Source organism: Panthera pardus, unplaced genomic scaffold (assembly GCF_024362965.1).
Source record: "Panthera pardus isolate Hobbes unplaced genomic scaffold, ASM2436296v1 HiC_scaffold_17, whole genome shotgun sequence".
NCBI lineage: Eukaryota > Metazoa > Chordata > Mammalia > Carnivora > Felidae > Panthera > Panthera pardus.
In genome coordinates this window covers 53845677-53870588 of record NW_026526732.1, presented here as the reverse complement: position 1 = coordinate 53870588, position 24912 = coordinate 53845677, and the positions used below count along the sequence as shown (strand labels likewise).

General features: G+C 37.7%; 1 protein-coding gene across 1 annotated transcript in view; it reads left to right on the top strand.

Annotated features, from left to right (window-relative positions):
- AFG1L (AFG1 like ATPase) overlaps positions 1 to 24912 on the top strand; it is a 197779-nt gene that overhangs the window by 132469 nt on the left and 40398 nt on the right. Inside the window, exon 9 of the mRNA XM_019443029.2 lies at positions 7427 to 7509. Within this exon, the coding sequence (XP_019298574.1) occupies positions 7427 to 7509 (83 nt within the window). The remainder of the gene's footprint in view (positions 1 to 7426; positions 7510 to 24912) is intronic.

Genomic DNA, 24912 nt, shown 5'->3' with positions numbered 1-24912 from the left:
CTTTTGTTTTATGAATGTGGATATATTCTCAGTTTCATCTCTGTCATTGAAGAAACCCTGCCTCGGGATGAAGTTCTTATTTGGAGGAAGATACAACTCCTTGGCTAAATTTTCTGTCTAAGCTGAGTTCTGACAGAGACTTTCTCCTTGACCATACTTTAGTTAGCCTCCTCAGAACCCTCTTTCTTGTCTCTAAGGCCTCAACCCTGTCCATGTCAGTCTTTGTTGAGTCTAGTTTTAGCAAGAATTCTGCTAAGTCAGTTCCCATTTTGTCATAAAAGCTCCTTAGGAAAGGGACTGTGCTGGTTGGCTTTTTCCTGTAGTTTCTAACAATATTGACTTGTACCTAACCTTTGCATATAGATGTTTGCTAATGATTTGTTCAGTTGATTAATATTAACTGAGCATTTACTATGTACTATGTACCACGTACTGTGCTAGGTGCTAGGGACACAATGATGAACAACAGACATGATCCTTATCTCAGAAGTTGCAGACTTGAAACCAAAACCTATTTCTATTACCTCAGTCATTAAAAGAAAACTTCCAGTTTTTTATGTGCAGTATAATATAACTGGACAAAGTTTCTGAAAAGCTGCTCCATATCATTTTTGTATGGGATATGGTTATAATAAGTAAATGAATCTGTTCATTGCAACAAAGCTGCTTCTCAAGATAGCCATCAAGACTAAGCCTTACTTGGTTAGCATATAATCAGAAGGCAGGAGAGGTAGGACTTTTCCAAGCAAGGGACAGAGCACTGCAAGGACTTTCCAATAAGCCCATGTGAATTTTGCATTGCCTTGTATTTCCAAGTAAGAGACCTGGTTGCTTGAACATATCCCGGGTATGGAGGCAATATAGCAAAGTAATTAAGAATGTGAACACTGGAGCCAGAACGCTTGGGTTTGAATCCTGGTTCTGGTACCGAAACCCAAGTTCAGCTACCTGTCACTCAAAAGGCCACTACCCAAGAGATGAGTTTTGACTGGAAAGGAATATGAACTTTATTCAGGAGCCTGGCCACCTGGGGAGAAGGCAGACTCTTGTCCAAAGGCCAACTCCAAGGTTTCTGCTTGGCCCAGAGATTTTTAAAGGGGTTTAATCTGTTAAGGGAGTACAGTGATCTGTAACATTTCTTGATGCAGACTTGATGATGCCACCTACAGAGTTATCTTGGTACTCAGAGGTTGTGTAAGACGTTCTGGTTCCTTGATGCCCAGGGGTGATTGTGCAAGAAGGTCTGGTTCTTTGGTGCCCAGGAGTGATTGTACAAGGTCTGGTTCCTTGGTACCTGGAGGTGGTTGTGCAAGAGTATTCTGTTATTTCTGCAAAGGAGGGAAAGGTCTTCAGATACACAAAGGGAGGTGAGTAAAGTCATTATGTGACCTTAAAAAGAAAAAAAAAATGTTTTGCTGAAAGATTACTGGGCTGATCAGAAAGCCAAGGAGGCTTCAAGGAGTCTTGCTGGCCTCTATGGCCTGGGAACATTCTGATCCTTCATTCCTCAAGGCCAGTGGTCTGCAAATCTCAAAGAAAGTAAATTAGTTGTGTTACAGTTCAAGGGCTTTAAGTCAGCAAGCAAGGAGTGTGTTAACTTGAAGCAAGTTAAACCTAAGACCAGCTGGAGTGTTGTTACCAAGCTATCAGAGCAAAAGCTTGTTCATTATTGTACTTTCAGTCACCATGGAAGTGGTGTTTCAGTGTTTGTTAGGTTCATCCAAAGTGAATATTGAATTTTCAGGGGACTTGATAAACCATAAGTGTATTTTTTTGTGCTACAAAACAGTGTGGCGTATTTGTAACATATGTGGGACATCTTTAGTATCATCTTGAAAAATCAATATACAAAAAATATTACATTAATAATTGAATTTCCAAGATTGCTGGATATAAGGTCAATATTCAAAAATCAATTGTATTGCTTCATACAAGTAGCAAACACTTACTTAGGAATGCTCATACACTACTGGTGGGAGTATAGGTTGTACAGTCACCTCGGAACACTGACAGGGTTCACTACAGCTGAGCAGACTTACCCTGTGGTCAAGCAGTTACTCTTCTAGGTATATATCCAACAGGAACATGTGCACATGTGCACCAAAAATCATGTGCGAAGAATACTCGTGGCTGCGTTATTTGAAAGAGCTAATAACTAGAAACAGCCCACATGTCTGTCACCAATGGAATGAGTCAATGAATTGTGGCTTCTTCACATGGTGGATATGAAAAACTGATCAAACTACAGCTATACACAACATATGGGTGGATGAATCTCAAACACATGAAGAACCCAATCACAAAAGAATACATCCTGGGTGCTTCTACTTACATAAAGCTCCCAAAACAGGCAAAATTCTATGTTGCTACAATTAGAGTACCGGTTACCTTTGAAGAAGTAGAAGAAGATAGATACCAGGGGGACTCCCGAGGTTCTAGTCATGTTCTGTTTCTTGATTGAGCTGGACATTTATGTTTTTTAAGTTTATTTATTTTGAGAAAGAGAGAAAGCGCATGGGTAAGCACAAGCAGGGGGAGGAGCAGAGAGAGAGAAGAGAGAGAATCCCAAGCAGGCTCCATGTGCTGTCAGCGCAAAGCCCGATGTGGGCCTCGAACTCATGAACTGTGAGATTATGACCTGAGCTGAAATCAAGGGTTGGACGGTTAACTGACTGAGCCATGCAGCACCCCACTTGTGTACGTTTTTGTACTTGTGTTATACTTACATTATAAGAAGCTTAAAAATATGTTCAAGGTTATTATGTACTGAATTATTTAAAATGTGTATTTATTTTCAAGAGAGATCTGAGCAGGGGAGGGGCACAGAGAGAGGGGCACAGATGATCTGAAGCAGGCTCTGCGCTGACAGCGGTGAGCCCGATGTGGGGCTTGAAATCACGAACAGTGAGATCATGACCTGACCTGAGCTGAAGTTGGACACTCAAATGACTGAGCCACCCAGCTACCCCTATTATGTACTGAACTTTTATATATCATTGCTTAAACTTAAAAGTGGTAACACATGATTATTTTAAATGAGATTGAAGCAGATATCTTAGAATGTATACATACTTCAGCATACATATTTGAATGTATACCTGCCTCAAAAAAAGATACCCCCACCTAGACTCCCACTCCCCCTCCTTTTTTTTTTTTTTTTTTTTTTTTTGGTACACCCAGCTAGTCTCCCACGCCCCTCCCTTTGTTTTGGTTCAATATCTGTCTTGTACCTCTTACTTGTCATTTACTTACAGAATTGTATTCTTGGCAAACAAGATAGTACCATATTCAGTGTAGCTTTCCTGTATTTAAATCTAGTTATTTCTCTCATACAACTTTTAAGTTATCAGAAAGAATTAAGCTTACAACTGTGTATATAAATATGATCCTAATTTCTCTGTCATCATCTCTATACGTGTATAAAAAACTTGAAGGATATATGCTATAAGCAAACTTTTTTCTGAGAAGCGGATGATAGACTTTTATTTCTGCTTTTACACTTTAATATTTGAATGTTTTACAATGAGCACGGATCACTTTTTTTAGCTTAAAAAGATATAGTTTTAAAGCCTTAAGTAAAAAGACAGATCTTAGTTATTCCTGGAAGTAGAAAGGCCTCAGCCATTTTTTCTTGTAGTACTTACTTATTCTTACTTATTAAAAATTTATAAAGCCAATCAGTCCAATATTGTCAAGAAAAACTTCAATAATGTGTATCTTTTAATTTTCTATTTAATATAATCACTTAGATAAGATGTAAAACTTTGACTTATATGATTTTACTCTTTTTCCAAATTTTCCATAATAAGCAATATTACTTTTATAGTAAAGAGTATTTAAGGTGGGCAAATCTTTATTATTTCAATTTTTGCTTATGAGGTTGATATATTGTGGTTTTTAAGGCTTTTCTCCACAATGTTTATTGTTCTTTTGTGCCAATTTGGAAGGGAAAAGCCACAGTAGTAGCTTTATAAAGTTATTTTGCGGGATGCCTGTTTTTCTGATGGTATTATTCGCAGTTGCTAAAAATATACACAATAGCTTTGAGGAAAATGCAAACCGGTAGAATACGGTTTTTGAGTAGTACATTTTTCTTTGCAAAGTCAAGGCCTTTCACTCATGCACATGCTCCCATGGGTATGTTAACCTCCCTCCACTTCCTCTCCAAATTTCCTAATTGCATTTTTAGATTGTATAATTGTATTTGTCCTTTGTATATGTAAATATACAAACTATTTTAAAATAAATTTCTTTTGGTAGCTGATTAATTTTATTCATTTCAAATAGATGGTGATAAGAGGTCACAGGTCTTGTAAATATCCCTGGAAATTAGGAAATTAGATCTTGCCCTTTTGACTAGATTCACTAACAGGGAAACTGCTTAGCTTTCACCCTCCTTCTGCAAAGTGTTTTGAAGAACTTAGCTTAAGTGAATAAAATCTGAAAATTTGAGGCTTATTTTTCTTTAAAAATATAAATGGAGTGTTAGTATTTGTCAGACAATTAAGAGCTAAAATCTAAGGGCTTTGGTTGTAGTTCTTTTGCTGCTGATTAGGTATTCCTCGGTGGTGATTAGTGAATGTACAAATGCAATCATTCGGTAGGGCTTAATCACTCATATGAGAGAGAAGTTAGTTACCCAGAAAGAGAAACTGAAGCTTGTGTAACTTCCATTAGTCCTTATTTTTTTAATAGAAAAAAAAAGAAGGAAAATTTTGGCTGAATTAGGAGTATTGGGTCATGGAAGATAAATTGTGGTTTAAAAGGAATAGAGAACCTCGGTAAATATACTTACATGAACACATTGCAGTACTATTTATTATATTGCCTGCGGTACAGGTGGCTTATGAAAACCTGGCCCTTAAAACAGGACAGATTTCCTTCAGAGAGACAGAGAATGAAGTGCTACCTAAACAAGTTGTCTCCTCTTTGTACTGGATGGCTGAACCCCCACAATTGCAGGATGGGCAAGGAGAGGAAGTGTCTGTTTTCCCAAGTTTAGCACATTACTGAAAGTTGAGAAGCCATCTGAGGCAAGAGGAGAGTCCATGTATTTGTCAATACCATATTCCTTTCTGGTTATGGGGCTTGAGTCCTGAGAGTGAGACCTGGGGAGTGGATTTGAGCAACTTGGAATGGCAAGTTAGGGATGTCTGTGTGGGGAGGCCAACTGGCTGCATGAGTCTAGCATTGTAGGGTGGTATGACTTTGTTAGGGTCAGGGCTTGTTCGCCACGGGTAGAGTTCAAAAGCTCAGCTTTGAAGACTTCCCCAGGGGAATACCTTCTTCTTGTGGACATAAAATAATCCCTAAACAAATTCACAATTGCTAACTTACAAATCAAAATACTCCAGCCTTCTAGCTCAGATTTCTGGGTTATTCCTAAGGTGACCAGGACTGTCCTGGTGTTAGCACCCAAAGTCCTGCATCCAGAAAAGCCTATCAGTCTTGGGGAAGCCCCTCAGTCCCAGGGGGATTGTTGATTACCCTATCTTACTCTCTTGAGCCACTTAGCAGCTGCAGCATAGGAGGAGGAGAAATGTATTCTCATTACCACTGTGTACAATCTCTTGCCTATAGTGCTGATGATAAACAGCCCTCAGCTCTTGGATAGCAGTTCAACCCAGGATGCAATTTCAGAGAAGAAGAATGTTGCTACATTTCCAGCGTGCCCAGATATGACTGTTGTGATTATCTACTGCTGTGTAACTAATGACTGAAAAACCTAGAGGCTTAAGATAATATTGCTTCATTATCTTTCCTGGTTTCCGTGGATCAGGGATTTGAGAAAGGCTCAGCTGGCAATTCTGGCTCCTTTAGTACCATAGTGACAACTGGAACAGCTGGATCAGACACCTCTGTCTTCCTGTCCTCTCAGGGTCTCTCCAGGTCGCGTCTCTGTATGGGCTGCTATAAGCTCTCTCTGGCATGCTTGCCTTCAGGTAGTTTGATGCTTACCTAGCAGGTCAGGGTTCCAGAGCAAGTGTCCCAGCTAACAAGGAAGAAGCTGCCTTGAAGGTCACATCAGATACTATTGCATAGCATCATCTTATCGTAGTCACAAGATTCAGGGGATGGGGAGCATAGCCCCCACTTCTTGATGGTTGGAATATCAACATCCCAATATTTTGGGATGGAGAGACAGTTGCAGCCATCTTTGGAAAATACAGTTTGCCACAATTACCTTGGCCCCCAAAAAGCAGTTTTTCACTAGTAAAAGTAATGAAGTTGTTAAAATATGATTTTTTCCTCATGAATTTTCATAGAGCAGTTTTCATTTTGGATGAAAACAAAAAGTTCAACGTGGAAATGTTTCTTGATTTGTTCTGAAAACCCTTGCTCACCATTGTTCTACTGGAGTGTGTGTGTGTGTGTGTGTGTGTGTGTGTGTGTGTATAAAATATATATTTGTCCCCTCTTACCCCTTAAAAGAAAGCCAGTTGACCAAGCTAGGTGTAGCAAAAGTTCATAAGCTTCTACAGTAGGAGTTTCAGGGTGTGTGTGTGTGTGTGTGTGTGTGTGTGTGTGATGAGTTTCCATGCACATTTGCAACCTGGGGTAATGGAAAGGAAAGAATAGGGAGAATAGAAGAATGGGACTCAGGGTGAAGGAAGGTGTCTACTGGAAAGCACTCTAATGACATTGATGACTGGAAAGGGGACTAATAAGGGACAAGGGCGGTGGCAGTCATTTGGAAGTGAAGGTCAGGTATACATACAGCATCACTTTAATATGATCATTTGCTTTAAATTGTGGATACTAATGTTCTGGCCCAACTCTCTCCCTTTGTGGTGCTGGAGACCTATGAGTTATTCTTTTTGATAGCCTGTAGCTCCTTATTTCCTGGTAACAGAAATTGGGATTTAAAAATTTTTAATGAGGGGCGCCTGGGTGGCTCAGTCGGTTAAGTGTCTGATTTCAGCTAAGGTCATGATCCATGAGTTCAAGCCCCACGTTGGGCACTGTGCTGACAGCTCAGAGCCTGGAACCGGCTTCAGATTCTGTGTCTCCCTCTCTCTCTGCCCCTTCCCAACTTGTGCGCATGCTCTCTCTGTATCAAAAATAAATAACCTAAACAAATTTTTTAAATTAAAAAAAATAAAATTATAAAAAATTTTTAATTAAAAAATCAAATTTTTTTAATGGAATGCAGTTATGTGGGGAGTTTGCTGATAGCACTGTTTTAGCAAACTTTCAGAAAGGCATGCTGCAAATCTTAACTTTCTTGAACTGATTTTTTGGGGGCTTGATATATACTTAATATTCAATTTTTATGAATCTTCCATGACTTATATTGTTTTGTCCTAAACTCATTGTTTTATTGAGGAAAAATTTTTTAAATTTTAAGAAAGGAAAAGGATAGCAGAGAGATCATAATTCTAAAGCACCACTTGTTTAAGAAGATATTTATGTGTTTGGATTGTAGGAATACTGTAAGACTGTCCAGCTAGATTCTGGGATAGATTACCGGAAAAGGGAACTTCCTGCTGCAGGAAAACTCTACTATCTGTAAGTTTCTTAAGTTCAATTTTCTAAATTTATTATCTAATAATTAATCAGGAAAAGATGAGAAAAATAAGCAGGGTAATTATTAAAGCCTGAAAGGCTAGTTCTGAAGCCCATGATTTTTAAAATAGAAAATGTTATAATGTTAACTTCTTTAAACTGTGTTTTTTGCCATCCACATTTGCATGATTTATAATGTGTGATTGGATGAAACCCTAATTAGTTTTTTGGGGAGGAGTGATGACAGATGGTTAGGAAGTAATGAGAATCCTCTTATGAGACTCTGGTATTAAGAGAACATCTTTATTGTGTGAAAGTAATTAATTATTTGTGGATATCTCCTGACAAATGTGCCATTTCTTTTCCCCAAAAATTGTTGTTTTATTTTGTTGGACAATCTGTTTGTATTTATCATTGTTGATTGACTTCCATGCACAACTATGTAAAACATATATACACAAGTAAAATCAGGATATATTTTATCTTTTGAAAACTAAGACTTTCCTGAGTAGGGGCAATTTATAATAATAGATGCATTCAGCATGTGCTATTAATGCTGGAAAACAAATACTTGGTTTTAAAATGTCATTTGTGAGAACCTGAAAAGGGACAAGTGCTTTACAAACATAAACTGTTGTTTAGTGCAGGCCACCAGTGTTTGGCACACAGTGGGTTTCCAAAAAACAGATCTGTCTGAGGGCTAATTGTGATTTAACTCAAAGGCATGTTTCTCCTCATTTAAATTTTGATGACAATGTGTATATGAGAGGTTCAGAAAAGTTCTTGTCTCTGCCACCTTGTAAGCAGAAGTACTTTACTGTTTTTGAAGTAGAAATTAGCTGGAAAAATCACATAATTAAAATTGCATACTTTACAGTGTACCGAGGGGAACTATTTCAGTTTATTATTCAGATTCTGATGATTATTATAGGAGGTTCTTCATGTGCCCTTAAGTACTTTGTCTTTAAAGTACTTTATAATTTTTAAAAATTCTTACAGCACTTTTTTTCTGCTTTAACTTGGACCTTTTTCCCCCCTCTGTTTCTTTCATGTTTGTGTTTTCTGGTTTTTAAATTCTTCTGATATTTGCAATCTTTCCCCAATTCCTTGCTATCTATTTCGTGATATTCCAGATTGTGTGGTACTTAGAAATTAGTATCGTATTATTCTCTGCATTCTTTTTCAAAGGAGGTAATCCTTGTTCCCTGTTTTCCTACAAAATGTATCCTTATGTGGAAGAATTAAAGCATTTTCCTAATGGGAAATTCCTTAGGTAAGAGTCTAAATCATGAAATTTGTTTATGCTAGAGAGGTCTTGGTGGAATTGACAGGAGGTGGAAAGCTGCTTTTATTTGGAGTGTGGCCATTTTCTCTCTGACCTTCTCTCTAAGGCTGCCTCTTCCTTTTCCTGATGAAATACAGTTTTAACACAATGAAATTCAGGTTTGTACTTAAAACATACATTGGAGGAAAACAATATCTAACAATGTCTCAGAGTCCAGGAATGAAACTCTGGATCAACTTTCTTAAAAATATATAAATTCATTTAATCCTCAGGGAAGGTAGATTTTGTTCATGCATTTATTATCAAAAGGGCTTCACCATAATCTGATAACCAAAAATAAAGAGTCTAGAGGCACACCTCACTCAGAGGGTAAGGCAGATATGTGTTCCTGAGGAGAATCAGGAATTAAAATCATCTCAGAAGTGGGAGAATAATATTAGATACCAAGACAGGGTGCTGGGTATGTAATTTATATTGTTTCACATGAGCCCTTATGTAGTACTTCTTTCATGACAGAGTAAAAGAAAATTTCCTAGGGTCATGTTAACATTTCTGATTTAATTAGGTTTCTTTTGATCTTGTTCCTTTTTGCTTTTAATTAAAAAAATTTTTTTTAAATGTTTATTTTTGAGAGACAGAGAGAGCATGAGTGGGGAAAGGGCAGAGAGAGAGGGAGACACAGAATCCGAAGCAAGCTCTAGGCTCTGAGCCTGTCAACACAGAGCCTGACATGGGACTCGAACCCATAAGCTGTGAGATCATGACCTGAGCCAAAGTGGGATGCTCAACCGCCTAAGCCACCCAGGCGTCCCACTTTTGATCTTGTTCTTATAGGGAAACTTATTAATTTCCCACATAACAGGTTTTTTTAATTTTCTTTTTTTATTCTTTTTTTTCTTTTTTTTCTCTTTCGTTCTTTTCCTTATTTTTAATTTTATTTTTAATTTTTTAAAATTTACATCCAAATTAGTTCCCACATAGCAGCTTTTTAATGTACCATGCTATATATTGTCCTATTATAGCATGTGTTTCTCTTTATTACCCTCTCTCTGAACATCTGGTACTCATTCCTATATATGCAAGTTCAGACTCCTCCTCTGTCAATCTCACTGGCCCCCCAACTGCCAAAAAAGAAAAACAGAATTCTAGCTTCCCTCCAGGGGAACACCAAGCACTGTCTCAGAATTTCATACAAGCAAAATCCTATATATAATTTTTAATTGAATAGAAATATTCATTAATTCAGTATTTTATTAGTCTAACTTTCAAAAAGCTGATTCAAAATGTCCTCAAACACAATCCAAATAATACCAAGAATTACCAGAGATTTTAAAAACTATCCCAAAAGTTGACATGGAACACTTTTTAATATATATGTCTTTAAGTTTATTTTTTATTTATTTTGATAGAAATATAGAGAACAAGCGGGGGAGGGGCAGAGAGAGAGAGAGAGGGAGACAAAATACCAAGCAGGCCCCGCTCTGTCAGCGCAGATCCCGTCGGGGGCTCAAGGTCACGAATCATGAGATCATGACCTGAGCTGAAACCAAGAGTCAGATGCTTAACGGACTGAGCCCCCCAGGCACCCCTGACATGGAACACTTTTTATGGTTCATAATATTGTCTGGGTTACACAAGAACTAATTCCTGTAAGACATTATGTGTTTGTATGTAATCTATTTCAGTTGTAGTTTTATATCACATTAAATGTAGAAATCTTCCAGTACCTTTATAAATAAGTTCCAGATGTTTTGGACCCATCCAAAGAAGTTTTTAATCTTCTATAAAATAAACTCAGAAACTTTAAATTTAGCAAGTTACAAATGATAGGAAGCTTGAGTCCAGATATATGAACTTTTGCAGAAATTAAAACACCTGTCGTTGTCCCAAGTTTTCATTGTGTGAGAATTGCATGCTTACCTCAGAGATGAGCACAAAGCCATTCTCTTCCTGGTTACTTGGTGGATTGGGCTCAATAAGAATCCCATGTGTGGAATATGGTCTGCCAAAATCCAAACAGGTCGACTAAGCATTGGGCTTCCTGTTTGTATTTGGGTGGGGGCTTAGGCCAGTAATGTTTTTGAACTGCCTGGTATTTACCAAGGGTGGCCCTATCCCGTGCCTTCCAGAGAATTTTAGTGCTTCAGATTAGCTCTCTGCTTAAGAGCTAGTGACAGTGAGGTTATCATTTTTTATATGCAACGAGCATCTCTTTTCAGACAGGAAACACCACTGCCGAGGGGTACATGGGATGCTGCCCCAGGCTATTTTGCTGTCACTTCTGTGAGTAGTTAACGGTTTTTCATGGCTAGAGAAGGTCAGCTCATGTTCAACTCCCTCATTCTTTCTCTCTTTTGCTTTTTTCATTCAGGAACTGAGTAGTATAGATTCTTTTTTCTAAGTCTGTTGAAGAAACTAGGGTTGGGAGTGGCGAGTGGGTTCCTATTCAAACATCGTATCTTTGTCACAGTCACGTACAAACACCCCACCCCCAGCACAGAGGCCATGGCCTCAGTGGAAGACTCTAAACTGAACCAAAAGGGATGGGGAGAAAGTAACAGGTCTGGAATTTGATTTCATCCTACTTAACGGCTAATACGTTTGCCTGGTATGGTTTCATGGATGCTGACAGAAGATACTAGAGGCCGGTTCAGAGACAAAGGATTTTACTGCCCTTGTCATAGAGAGCATGTTGTGTGTTGGTTAGTGCCCTCCTTGCCCTGTAGTCCCATTGTGGGGAGAATGGGGAATTTTGCCAAGGGCCCAGATAAATACCTGTTTAGGCAGTGAACTGTATTATAGTAGAGGAACTCTGAGCTTGGAGAACATACCATGTTATAGCCAGAAGTAAGCAAGCCTGTTTTTTGTGTCAAGGGAGACATTGCCTCATTTCTTAAGGTTTCTCGTGCCAAACACAACCTTGAGATATGTTCAGAGCCTCGCATTCTTGGTGTGCTTAGCAAAATGTACAGGTGAGTGAGAGACCCGTGGAGGACCGTTTCTCCCAATAGGGGACATTAACCAGAGTTTTAACCTTAAAGAAGCTAGGCTTTCTCCCTTCATTTCTTTTGGCTCCTATCCACCAAATCATCCACCACTTCTAGAAATTATATTTAACCACATTATTCACTTATTTAATATTTTAATTAAATTGTCTCAAAACCATCTCACTTTCATGTTTATGGGAGCTATGGATCATATTGAAATGATGAAAAATATGTTACAACTTTTAGGCAAAGCCCAAATATTCACATATTTTTTACCTGGCTTAATATAGTACATGTATTTATCTTTCTTTTGAACCTAGTTCGAAAAGAAGTTTCTTCTTTTACCAATAGACATTTCATGACTCAAGTACTCTTAATCTCCCGCTTGGGAAATATTTATCCCAAATAGAAAATAATTTTTGAGAATATATTTTGAACATTAAAAAAAAAAAAGAGTTTGCCGCCCCAAACCACACAGCTTTAAGGTTACAGCTCTGTTTGAGGGAGAAGGGTCTGTGAAAACAAAGACTGGTGCTCACACATGTTAAAACATACTTCCCTGCGATTAAAAACTTCATATTTCTTGCCTGTGATAGTCCCTACACACATTCTTCCCTCAACTGAGAGAACCAGATCAGTGAAAACTGAAAACATTTCTTAGCTCTGTTGTCATATCTTTTCATGCCTACAATTTTGGCAGAGAGCTCTCTTCTGTCTGGGAAGTTGCCACCGTCTACTTCACAGTCTCTAGGACATCCTGGGACCTTCTCCTCATTCCCCATCATTACCATTCCAGGTGTCTCTGTCCTGGACATTGGAATTTACAGCGTCAGTCTTAGTTTTTCTTACCAGGTTAGAGTACCAACCCAGTCATTTCCTGTTCCAATTCCCACTGAAGACCCTCTAAAACATCTGCCAATAGAAACAATGTAAAAACTGTTAAGTCTAGCTCCTTTCCTTTTAGACTGTAATTTCAGTTTCATGTACCTGACTGCCCAGAGTCCCAATAGCAGGCTGTGTACATCCCTCTTTGAAACAGTTTTTCTCTCATCATCTGTAAGTTTTTATAGTCCAGTGCCAGATATGGGCCCACTGTATTCTTTTCCCTTTAGTTCCCTGAATACTCTTCACGTGTCTTTTAAGAGTCTTCTACATTCATATTATTCCTACTTCTGACACTAGTTTTCATGGTGTCACAATGGAGTATTGATAGTATTGAAGGGAAAACACTACATAGTTCAAGAATATAACATTTGTTTAGTGGCAAAGGCTACAGAAACATATCCGTGTGGTGATAGTTGCACAAAAACAGAGGATGACATAGCATATTCTCATTTGAAGTTGTAAGTTTTTCTGACACGTGAGGGCCCAGTAGCTGACAAGGACAAAGATCCCATCAGGTCACCTTTGTCATTCTTGGGTTGGTAGGTGGGGGGAGGGGGGTGGCGGGGAAGCAGGGAGGCTTACACCCTCCTGGTGAATCCTGACTGTTGTGGAGACTCTGGCTATTGTACAAGGCTGCTCACCAGGTACAGCGACCACGTGCAAACTCTAGGATATGCCTGAATGTTCACTGTCAATCAGTGTGAATCAAAGCTCAGTTTCTAATCCTTCATCAAGACCAGACACTAGGCCTTCCCGAAATCTGTTCCTTAAAGGGTAAGGAACAGAATTTCTCCCTCTGGCAGTTAAACTACCTTCATGGGGTTAAGATTGTTGATGTGGCTAATCCTTAAGCCTGGGGAAGGGAATAAGATGGTTGGGACATTTTTGATGTTTACAGATTAAACTTTATTCCTTTGTAGCATGATAACACAGAACATATCGGTTTATACACTTATGAGGTCATCATATTCATGAACTAAAATATTTACAGATAGAATAATACAGCGTGTGGGATTTGCTTCAGAATAATCCAAGGTGAGAGAATTATGGGAGGGAAGTGGTTTAGATGAAACAACATTGGCTATGAGTTGAGTGGGTGATTGTTTATGTTGAGTTTATTATACTACTCTCTCTATATGTGTGTATGTGTGAAATTTTCCATTATAAAGTTTTTTTTTTTTTTAAAGATACAGAATCTTATCTTTTCTGATCATACTGGCAGGAATTTTATTAATTCTTTTGATTCTAAAGAAACAGCTTTTGTTATATTGATTTTCTCCATTGCTTTCTGTTTTCTATTTCATTGATTTTGGCACTTTTCTTTATTATTAATTTTATTCTGCTTAGTTTGGATTTAATTTGCTTTTCTTTTTCTAGTTTTTAAAGATAGAAATTTAAGTCCTTGATTTTAAAACTTTGTCCTTTTTTTTCAGTTTTTTATTATTTATTTTGAGAGTGAGAGAGAGTGTGCATATGCGCATGAGCGGGAGAGGGACGGAGAGAGAGGGAGAAAGAATCCTAAGCAGGCTCCGCACTGTCAGCGCGGAGCCTTATGGAGGGCTTCATCGTATGAACCTTGAGATCATGACCTGAACCAAAATCAAGAGTTGACTGCTTAACCAACTGAGCCACCCAGGCACCCCCTGCTCTTTTTATATAGCATTTTAATGCTATAAATTTTCTTCTGAGTACTATATTAATTGCATGTCATACATTTCAGTATGTCCTGTTTTCCCTTGTGATTTATTCTTTGACCCATGGATTGTTTTAAAATGTGTTGTTTAGCTTTCAAACATTTGATGATTTTTCTATACATACGTTGATTGCCTTTTCTTTTCTTTGTTTTTCTCCTTCCCCCTTCTTTTTATTTTTTTAAAGTTTTTACTTAAATTCCAGTTAACATACAGTGTAATATTAGTTTCAGGTGTACAATATAGTGATTCAACACTTCATACAACATTTGGTGCTCCATTCTAACTAATTCTTTTTTGTTTTTTGTTTCTTTTTGACTTATGTTTTTTAATTTATTAGTTTTAAAAAGCATCAAGAGCAATTAAAGTAGTTACTGTAATATATACTAAATATAACATCCACAAAGATGATAACATTAGGATTTTTTTTAATCCAAGTTAGTTAACATATATGTAACTATGATTTCAGGAATAGAATTTAGTGATTCATCACTTACATTTAAGACCCAGTGCTCATCCCAACAAGTGCCCTGCTTAATGCCTCTCATCCATTTATCCTATCCCATCCTCTCACACAACACCCCACCAGCAACCCTCGGTTTGTTCTCTGTATTTAAGAGTCTCTTATAGTTTGCCTCCCTCTCTTTTTTTTATCTTGTTTTTGCTTCCCTTCCCCCATGGTCATCTGTTTTGTTTCTTTAATTCCACATATGAGTGAAATCTTATGTTTGTCTTTCTCTGATTTATTTCGCTTAGCATATTACACTCTAGTTCCATCCACATTGTTGCAAATGGCAAGATTTCATTCTTTTTGATTGCTGAGTAATATTCCATTGTGTGTGTGTGTGTGTGTGTGTGTGTGTGTGTGTGTGTGTGTGTGTGTAGGTATTTATCCATTCATCAGTCTATGGACATTTGGGCTCTTTCTGTACTTTGGCTATTGTTGATAGTGCTACGATAAACACTGGGGTGCATATGCCCCTTCAAATCAACACTCCTGTGTCCTTTGGATAAATACCTAGTAATGCAATTGCTGGGTCATAGGGTAGTTTTATTTTTACCTTTTTGAGGAAACTCCATACTGTTTTCCAGAGTGGCTGCACCAGTTTGCATTCCCACCAGCAGTTGATTGCCTATTCTATAAATCTTGCTCTGAAGTCTATGCTTAGTATCAGTGTAGCCACTTCAGCTTTTTAAAATTAGCATTTATGTGATCTATCTTTTCCCATCCTTGTCTTGCAACCTATCTGTCTCATTATACTTAAAATGGTTTCTTGTAAGCAATACATGGTAGGGAATTTATTTTTTATGTAATCTGACATTCTCTTTCTTTTTTTAATGTTTATTTTTGAGAAAGAGAGAGCACAAGTGGGGCAGGGGCAGAGAGGGAGAGAGAGAGAGAGAGAGAGAGAGAGAGAGAATCCCCAGCAGGCTCCATGCTGTCAGTACAGAGCCCAATGTGGGGTTTGATCTCACAAACCTGTGAGATCATGATCTGAACCAAAACCGATAGTCACATGCTTGACTGAGCCACACAGGTGCCCTGACATTCTCTTCCTTTAATGAGGTTGTTTAAACCATTTACATTTAATGTGATTATTGCTATGGTTGGGTTTAAATATGCCATTTATTTTTTCTGTTCTTCCCATTTACCTCTTTTTCTGACTTGTTTTATTTTTAAGATTCCATTTTATATCTTATATTAGCTTGTTTTTTTTTTTTGTGGTTGCTTCAGAGTTTAGAGTAAGTCAGACACTTAACCAACTGAGCCACCCAGGCGCCCCCAAAGTATTTTCTAATTTCTTTTTGATTTCTGTTTCTTTTCCCCACTTGTTTCATTTAGGAGTGTACAGTTTAATTTTCATATATTTGTGATTCCAAAATACCTTTCTGTTATTTCTAATTTACTCCATTGTGATTGAAAAACATACTTCATATAATTTAATCTCTTTTTTTCTAATTAAAACATTTTTTAAAATGTTTATTGCCATGAGAGAGAGACAGAGTGTGAGAAGGGGAGGGGCAGAGAGAGAGGGAGACACAGAATGGAAAGCAGGCTCCAGGCTCTGAGCTGTCAGCACAGAGCCTGATGCAGGGCTCGAACCCATGAACCGTGAGATTGTGACCTGAGCTGAAGTCCGACACTTAATTGACTGGGCCACCCAGGTGCCCCTAATTTAACCTTTTTTAATTATTAAGCCTTGCTTTATGGGCTAGGATATGATCTTTCCTTCAGAATGTGCCATATACACTTGAGAATAATGTGTATTCTGCTGTAATTGAGTGGATTGTTTGTATAGATGTATGTTAGGTTTAGTTAGTGTATATTGTATTCTAAGTTTTTCTTTTTTTTTATGTTTATTTTTGAGAGAGAGAGAGAGAGAGAGAGGAGATGAACAGAGGAGGGACAGAGAGAGACACACACACTGAATCTGAAGCAGGCTCCAGGCTCTGAACTGTCACCACAGAGCCTGACACGGGGCTCGAACTCACAAACTGCAAGATGACGACCTAGGCCAAAGTTGGACACTTAACTGACTGAGCCACCTAGGCACCCCAGTTGTATTCTAAGTTTTATATTTCCTTTGATCTTCTCCTTAATTGTTGTATTCTTATTGAAAGTTGGGAGTGCCAGGCTGGCCCACTCTGTACATCATGTGACTCTTGGTCTTGGGGTTGTAAGTTCAAGCCCCACATTGGGTGTAGAGATTACTTAAAAATAAAATCTTAATTAAAAAGTTGAAAAAAAAGTTGGATATTCAAGTCTCCCAACTATTATGCTACATTGTCTATTTCTCCCTTCACTTATGTCAGTTTTTGCCTCATGTATTTTGGGGCTCAGTTGTTAGGTACGTATGTTTGTAATTGTTATGTTTATCCTTATGTATTGAAGTTTATCATTATGAAATTCCCTTTTAATCTCAAATCACATTTTTTGTTTTAAAGTCTGTGTTGTCTGGGGGCACCTGGGTGGCTCAGTCGGTTAAGCGTCCGACTTCAGCTCAGGTCACGATCTCACGGTCCGTGAGTTCGAGCCCCACGTCGGGCTCTGGGCTGATGGCTCAGAGCCTGGAGCCTGCTTCCGATTCTGTGTCTCCCTCTCTCTCTGCCCCTCCCCCGTTCATGCTCTGTCTCTCTCTGTCTCAAAAATAAAATAAACGTTAAAAAAAAAATAAAAAAATTCTGTGTTGTCTAATGTTAGTAGTGGTTGCTCTTTGTGTTGATAACGTTTTTTTTTTCCTTGTGTTTTTACTTTCAACCTAGTTGCATATTGAAACCTAAAGCATACCTCATATAGACAATATATTGTTGGATCTTGCTTTTTATTCATGCATAGTCTCTGCCTTTCAACTGAATTGTTTAATCCATTCACAAGTTATAGTATTATTGATATAGTTGGATTTACACTTGCTCTTTTACTTTATGTTTCATGTCTTTTTTCTTTGTTGGTTCTTCCTTTTACTGTTTTTACATTAAGTGAATATTTTTAGTGTAAATTTTAATCTTTTATTTTCTTCACTATTTTTTTTGTATTTCTTTTAGTGAAGAGCTATTTATCTCTGAGAAGTATAAAGTTTCATCAAACTGAAATGTCTCAAATTCAAAATGAAGCATTGTATGCTACTATATGTTTTGAGATTAAAAGGCCAATAATGGTAATAAGTCTGTATTCTCAGGCCACCTGTAGGAAAAAGTGCTCTATGGTGGAGGAATATAGTTGGTTCTCAAAAGTAGATGTACAATATCTTTCTTATAAGAACCCCTATTGATATTTTATGAATAAGTAAGGCTCTGTGACATTATAAACTTATAATTGTATGTTAGTAAGTAACAACAACTTTCTGCTTTATATCCTGTAGGACATAGGTAGGCTATTATGTCTGTTAAAATCACAAAATTGTCCTTTTGGACATAATTTAGATGTGCACTTAAATATTTATTAATCTTTTATTAACTTAGGGAGTACTGAATTAACAATTTCAAAGATTTGGAAATATTTGAAATACCTCCTAAAAAGTGGTATAGCCGCAAAAGAAACTCATCTTGTATAGACTTCGGTATCAGATTCCATCAGTCAGCTCAGCATAACTTTTATCTTCCATGCTTTTATTGAATGGTAATTTGACAATAGCATATCACAGTGTTTATTTTCCGCAGGCCAGACAGGACCAGAATAGAGCTGGCCCACCATTTCCAGCTAAACACACTGACAAAGTATTCAACTACATGGCTGTCTTCATCTAGTAAAGTGTAAATAAGCTATATACACAATGTGTACATGAGTAAATTATATGTATGCTTATACCTGTAAAAGTACAGAATAAAGTTCTTAGATTTCCATAGAATTCTTATATTCTTTTTTATTTCATCTTCAAATAGATTACATGTGTATAAAGGTCAGTCTTCAACATTAGGAAAGTTGATCTGGCAAAAGTCCTTGGTCTTTAGTTCCTTGCTGTGTACTTTTTTAACTGTTAAAAAAACTCCCTTGTCCTCCCTTTCCCAGATGGATAGGACCGTTTTCTTCTCCTGAAGAGGAGTCAGAGCTTTTTGCTCCTTAGCTTCTTCCTCGTTTTTAATTTATTTTTGTAATCTTCAGTCATTCTAGCTTTTCTTAAATTTTATGAAAAGGAAATATTATTGTATCTACCAAGTTGCAGGTCTGCATGTTACACCACAGACTTATTTGTGGGGAAATGCAATATTTAGATTTAGTAGAAATTTTATATGGAGTTGGGGGCTGAGAAGAGGGGGTCAAGGTCTGGAATTTGAGAACGAAAGGTGCTAGGTCCCACTTTCTGCGTTAGACACAGGTCAAGATTAATGGAACCAGGTAAGTTACTCTCCAGGTGATTGAGAATGGTGGGAAATTTAGAGATTGAAATGGATCTCTGAACAGTCAATTAAGCCTTTGAGTGATTGAGAAGATAAATACTAGGACAAAATCCATTCTAACAACTGATTCCGTTATGTAAAACAAACCTACAGGATTTGAAATGCAACCAAGTCTGTTTTATATTAAGGCAAATATAAACCAACTTAATCTTAGACCTGCCTCCAGCCCCAGATTATGTTTGGTAAGAGCACAAAGAGCTGTACAGCATGAATACACAAGGAATCAGTAGAGTGAGAAGGCTCACTGCCAGGGAAGTTTGGCACAAGAACTCTAAGAGGAAGGGGAAATTTCTCCCTCGTTGAATCAACTTTGGCTCTCTGGAATAGAGAACATGGAGAGAGAGGGACCAAGGAAAGCCAACCCTATTCTACTTGTTGATACCCTAACAAGCTGTTGATTTTAAAAAGGGGATAAAGGGGCAAAGTGTGGGTAGCATTCTGTTCCTCTGAGTCAATCCTAATGAAGTGGGAGGTTCTTGAAGAAATTAATTTCCATTTAAATTCATGTGTGACCCTCTTCTAGAAACCTCCACTTCTTTTGGAATTTTAGTTGAGAATTTCAAATGATCCAGCAATAATAAGGTCTTTTTTGACATGTTCTATTTCTCCAAGTTTTTTGTTGAATGCCTGATTTCCGCTATAGAAATTTTCTTAAAATTGGAATGACTGATTACTTTTCTTTCTGTTTACTAATTTAATATGGAAAAATAAATCATGGTTCTCATACTTCCAAAGCAATCAGGCTTTTAATCCAGGGTACTGTACTCACAGGTTTCCTGTAGGAGTTCATGCCAGATTTTCTGGCAATGAAACAGTGGTCGATTCCAGGGCTTTTCTGACTTAAAGACACAGCAGTACTACTTAGCACAAAGTAGAAACCTGCCCCTGCACTGCAGTTTCCACGCTTAACAAACAGTGACAGAAGCAATGAAATGGGTGGATTTTACCAGGGCGTTATAGAACAAAGGAAAAATAGTCTGGGCTCTGCTTGGGCCCTGTGTACACTCCACCCCCCCCCTAAAAAAAATCATCTGAAAAGAATGACTTCGCTTTTTCTTCAGAAATGACTTTAATTCTCTGACTTTTGATTATCTGTGGGCAGATTTTCTGTTTTGCATCCTATTTGCCCCAAACGCTGGCATACAGTAACATCCCACTGGTGGGGCAATTACCTAGAATTGAAGGAAGTCACTTAAATTCTTTATCCCTACTCAGTTGTAGGAGCTTATGTGTCTGTTTTACCGGAGAGATACAATTCATAGCACCTGAGTTTAATTTCTGCATTTTCTCCTGATCATTTTCATGCTACTCAAGTCACTCTTTTATTTATTTGTTTATTTATTTATTAAGTTTTTATTTATTTTGACATAGAGAGACAACATGAGCAGGGGAGTGGCAGAGAGGGAGAGAGAGAAAGAGAGAGAGAGAGAGAGAGAGAGAGAGAGAGAATGAGAGAGAATGAGTCTCAAGCAGGCTCTGCACTGTCAGCACGGAGCCTGATGCAGAACTTGAACTCACAAACCGTGAAATCATGACCTGAGCCGAAATCAAGAGTCGGATGCTTAACCTACTAAGCCATCCAGGTGCCCCAACCTGTCACTCTTTCTTAAGACATGGCACTTTGTGGTTAAAATTGAACTACACGAAGCTGAAGAGAAAGTTTTCTTCCTTGCTATGTGACATGATATTCTTGTAGCCCTGAAAGAAAACTCTGAATTTAGCTTCCCTTTTACGCTGAAAAAAATCATTTAATTTAGTGCTATCTTTAGGCTGCAGCTTTTCCATGCAACTGCTGTTGACTACCAGGTATTATACCTTCTTCAAATTTAACTGGTTAGGGTAGAATATCTTTTAATTATGTTTATAACTTAGGTCTGATTTTAATCACTGTTTGTAGTTATGTATAACGTAGATCCTTGAGTATTTTTTGTACATTTGTTTTCTGAATATACCTATTGCCAACATTAGGTCTTGTGTCCCAAACACTTAATTTTTTGAAAACTGTCTGATCCTGTTCCTTCTTTGGAGCTTCACAGGCATGGTTGTATTTTTGAGGATAGATTGTTAGGTAAGATGGAGTCGTAGACTCATTCCCATTACTCCAGTTTTTCTCCATTATAAGTACCTTTCTTTTCCTATTTTGAGGTTAAAGTCATTTTCTCTGGTGGGAAATTTTATAATAATGTTATGTTCTTGAAATTTCCTACTTAAAAAAGTCAAGAGATCTTAGTGTTTTTAAAAATAATTGTTTTTTAATTTCAGAGAGAAAGAGTGTGAATGGGGGATAGGGAGAGAGGAAGGGAGGGAGGGAGAGAGAGACAGACAGACAGACAGACAGATAGACAGACAGACAGAATCTTAAGCAGACTCCACACTCAGCATGGAGCCTGACACAGGGCTCCATCCCGTGACCCTGGGATCATGACGTGAGCCGAAATCAAGAGTCGGACTCTCAATCAACCGAGCCACCCAGGCACCCCTTAAAAATGGTGTTTAAATTTTATGTATATCATAATGACATTTTACTAAGCAAATGCTTCTGGATTAACTACTGGATTAATTATATTTGTATTTTAAACCCCACCCACTTCCAAAAATAATTTGAGGCAACTTACATTAAAATCATTCATGTCCACTAAAATCAACTACAATGGAAGAGATGGGAAAAAAAAAAAAACAAAAAACAACAAGTGTAGGCAAGGATGAGGAGCAAGTAGAACTTTCTGTATGTGCCCGTAAGAGAGTAAACTGCCATAACCATTTTGGAAAAGTGTCTGGCAATATTTACCAAGCTGAACATTGGTATGTCCTATGAGCAGCAATTCTAGTTATACAACCAACAGACATGTACACATAAGTTTACCAAAAGGCGCATGCTAGCATGTTCACATAGCGCTATTCATGGTTGTCCTGAACTGTAAGCTACGCAAATGCGCATTGTTCAGGACTGGATTGTGTCCTCCCCAAATCCATGGGTGAATCCCAACCCCCAGTGGGACTGTGTTTGGGGATAGGGCTTTTAAGTAGATAAATTGAATGAACGAAGCTAGACACATGTTAATAAGGGAAATGAGTTTATGTAAAGCAATAGGTACCCTAACACCCAACTTGAAAATAATTTAGGATACACTCATAATGATTTGATCGATATCAGTGCAAAATGGCATTTTCCTATGTCTGGAATATTTGTCAACCAGCAAAGATCAGATCTATCAGAGAGGCTGATTAATGCTATGTGTTTTAAAAACCTTCAATTAAAAAAAACCTTTTACCTATTAAATATTAGAGATACTTTTAAAATAATTTTATTTTGTATTTATTTTGTGTTGTTTCCTTTTTTAAACAATTTTTAAATGTTTATTTATTTTTGAGAGGGAAAGAGAGCATGAGCAGAAAGAGGCAGAGAGAGAGAGAGAGAGAGGGAGACAGAATCCGAAGCAGGTTCCCGGCTCTGAGTTGTCAGCACAGAGCCCAACGTGGGGCTTAAACTCACCAGCCCTGAGATCAATGTCTGAGCTGAAGTCGAATGCTCAACCGACTGAGCCACGCAGGTGCCCCTGTGTTGTTTCCTTTTAATATTTTCTACTATCAAAAGTGCATATCCAGTAGAGATCATTTTTATGTTGGTGAAATATACAGCATAATATATTATAATATAATATATAAATGTACGTAAATCTGTATAAATATCTAAAAATGTCATAGTATATTGTAATCATGATAAGTCATGAATTTATTTTTATGCCATTTTTTTACAGGAAACTGCTGAAGCTTTTAGTAAAACCCTGTACAGAAAAATGATTCACTGTTTATTATTATGGATACACATTATTTGAAAACGCATAAAATATTGTGATGAATACAGAATAACTTATGATTTCAGGAATTGGAAACACTTTTTTGCAGGGATGCCCCCTGATTTTCCACCTGTGTGGTTACCCTCAACTCTCCTCTGGTTCTCCATGCCAGAAGGACTGCAGGTTTTCTTTGGAGTTTTAGTTGCCCTGAGCAGTCCTAACTTTACTGCCTTCAGTCTGAAAGTTGTAAAATGGGTAATTCACCCCATGTTTTTCCCTTTTCCCAAGTGTCAGTTCTTTCCAGAATCTGCCTGCTTCTGTTCACTGTCCAGTGCTTTCAGATTACCTATTTTCTCTTTTGTCTAGAGTTTATAGCTGCCATGGGCAGGAGGGTCACTGGGGGAAGTGCTGATTTGGTTCTACTGGACCAAGAACTCTTCTCGCTTTTCTGAGAGCACACCCTCTACTATCTTACAAAGAAGGCTGCGTGGGAAATGGATTTTTTGAGAAATCACCTGTCCAAAAATATCTTTATTTTGCTTAATTAATAATTTGACTGGGCATGGATAGTTTGGCAATAATTTCCCTTTAGAAAATTTTAGATGGCATACTATTATCTTTGTGCTTCCCTTATTACAGTTGCAAAGTTTGATGGGAATTGATACAATCAGTTTCTTGACCTTTTATATTTAAACTGTTTTTTCTTTTGAAGTTTTTGGAATATTCTTTTTGTATTCCTGGTTTCTGAAGTTTCATGGTAATATGCCTTGGAATGGAGCCTTTCCCCCCATTCTTTGTGCTCGGTGTTCACAGGACTTTTTTTTTTTTTTTTTTAATGTTTATTTTTGAGAGAGAGAGGGGGCAGAGGATCCAAAGCAGGCTCTGAGCTGACAGCAGTGAAGGGTTAGGGACTCAAACTCATGAACAGTGAGATCATGACCTGAGCCAAAGTCGGATGTTCACCCAACTGAGCAACCCAGGTGCCCCTGGACTCTTTCAACTTAGACAAGCATGTTCTTCAGTTCCAGGAAATTTTATTTTTATTTTTTCAGTGCTGCTTCTTTTTTTTCTCCATAGGTTTTGGAGCTTCTCCTGGTTAGATATTGGACCTTCTGGATTTATTTTCTAATTCTTTTATTTTCTCCTCTGTCTCCTGTTTTTTTGTACTCCTTTTGTTCAGTTTTCTGGAAGATTACTTCAACCTTTTTCTTCTAATTCTTTTCCTGAACTTTTTATTTAACAGTCCTATTTAGAGCTCTTTTATATGCGCTAATTGTTCTTTCCGTTTACAGCATCCTTCTTTTTTTTTTATATTTTTTTTAATTTTTTTTTTTTAACGTTTATTTATTTTTGAGGCAGAGAGAGACAGAGCATGAATGGGGGAGGGTCAGAGAGAGGGAGACACAGAATCTGAAACAGGCTCTGGGCTCTGAGCTGTCAGCACAGGGGCCCGATGCGGGGCTCGAACTCACGGACCGTGAGATCGTGACCTGAGCCGAAGTCGGCGCTCAACTGACTGAGCCACCCAGGCGCCCCCATCCTTCTTTATTCTATGGATATAATATCTTTTTCTCTCTAGGTGTATTAGAGTGTATTTTTCTTTGTTTCCTCCAATATCCTTTTTTCTATTTCTTTATTTTGGTCTTTATCTTCTATCTTAGAGGTTTTCCTTAAATGCCTAGAAATACTTGGTTGTCCATTCACACTTAAGATTGAAGCATTAAAAAGCTGATTATGGATAGGGTGTTATTGATTGGTATGCTTCACTGGACGGTGGTAGACAAGGTGGCAAGTCAGGTTTTCCATGGAAGAATTCCCGGTGTCACTATCTTACAAGTCTTTCTTTTGACTATTCATTTTCCTCT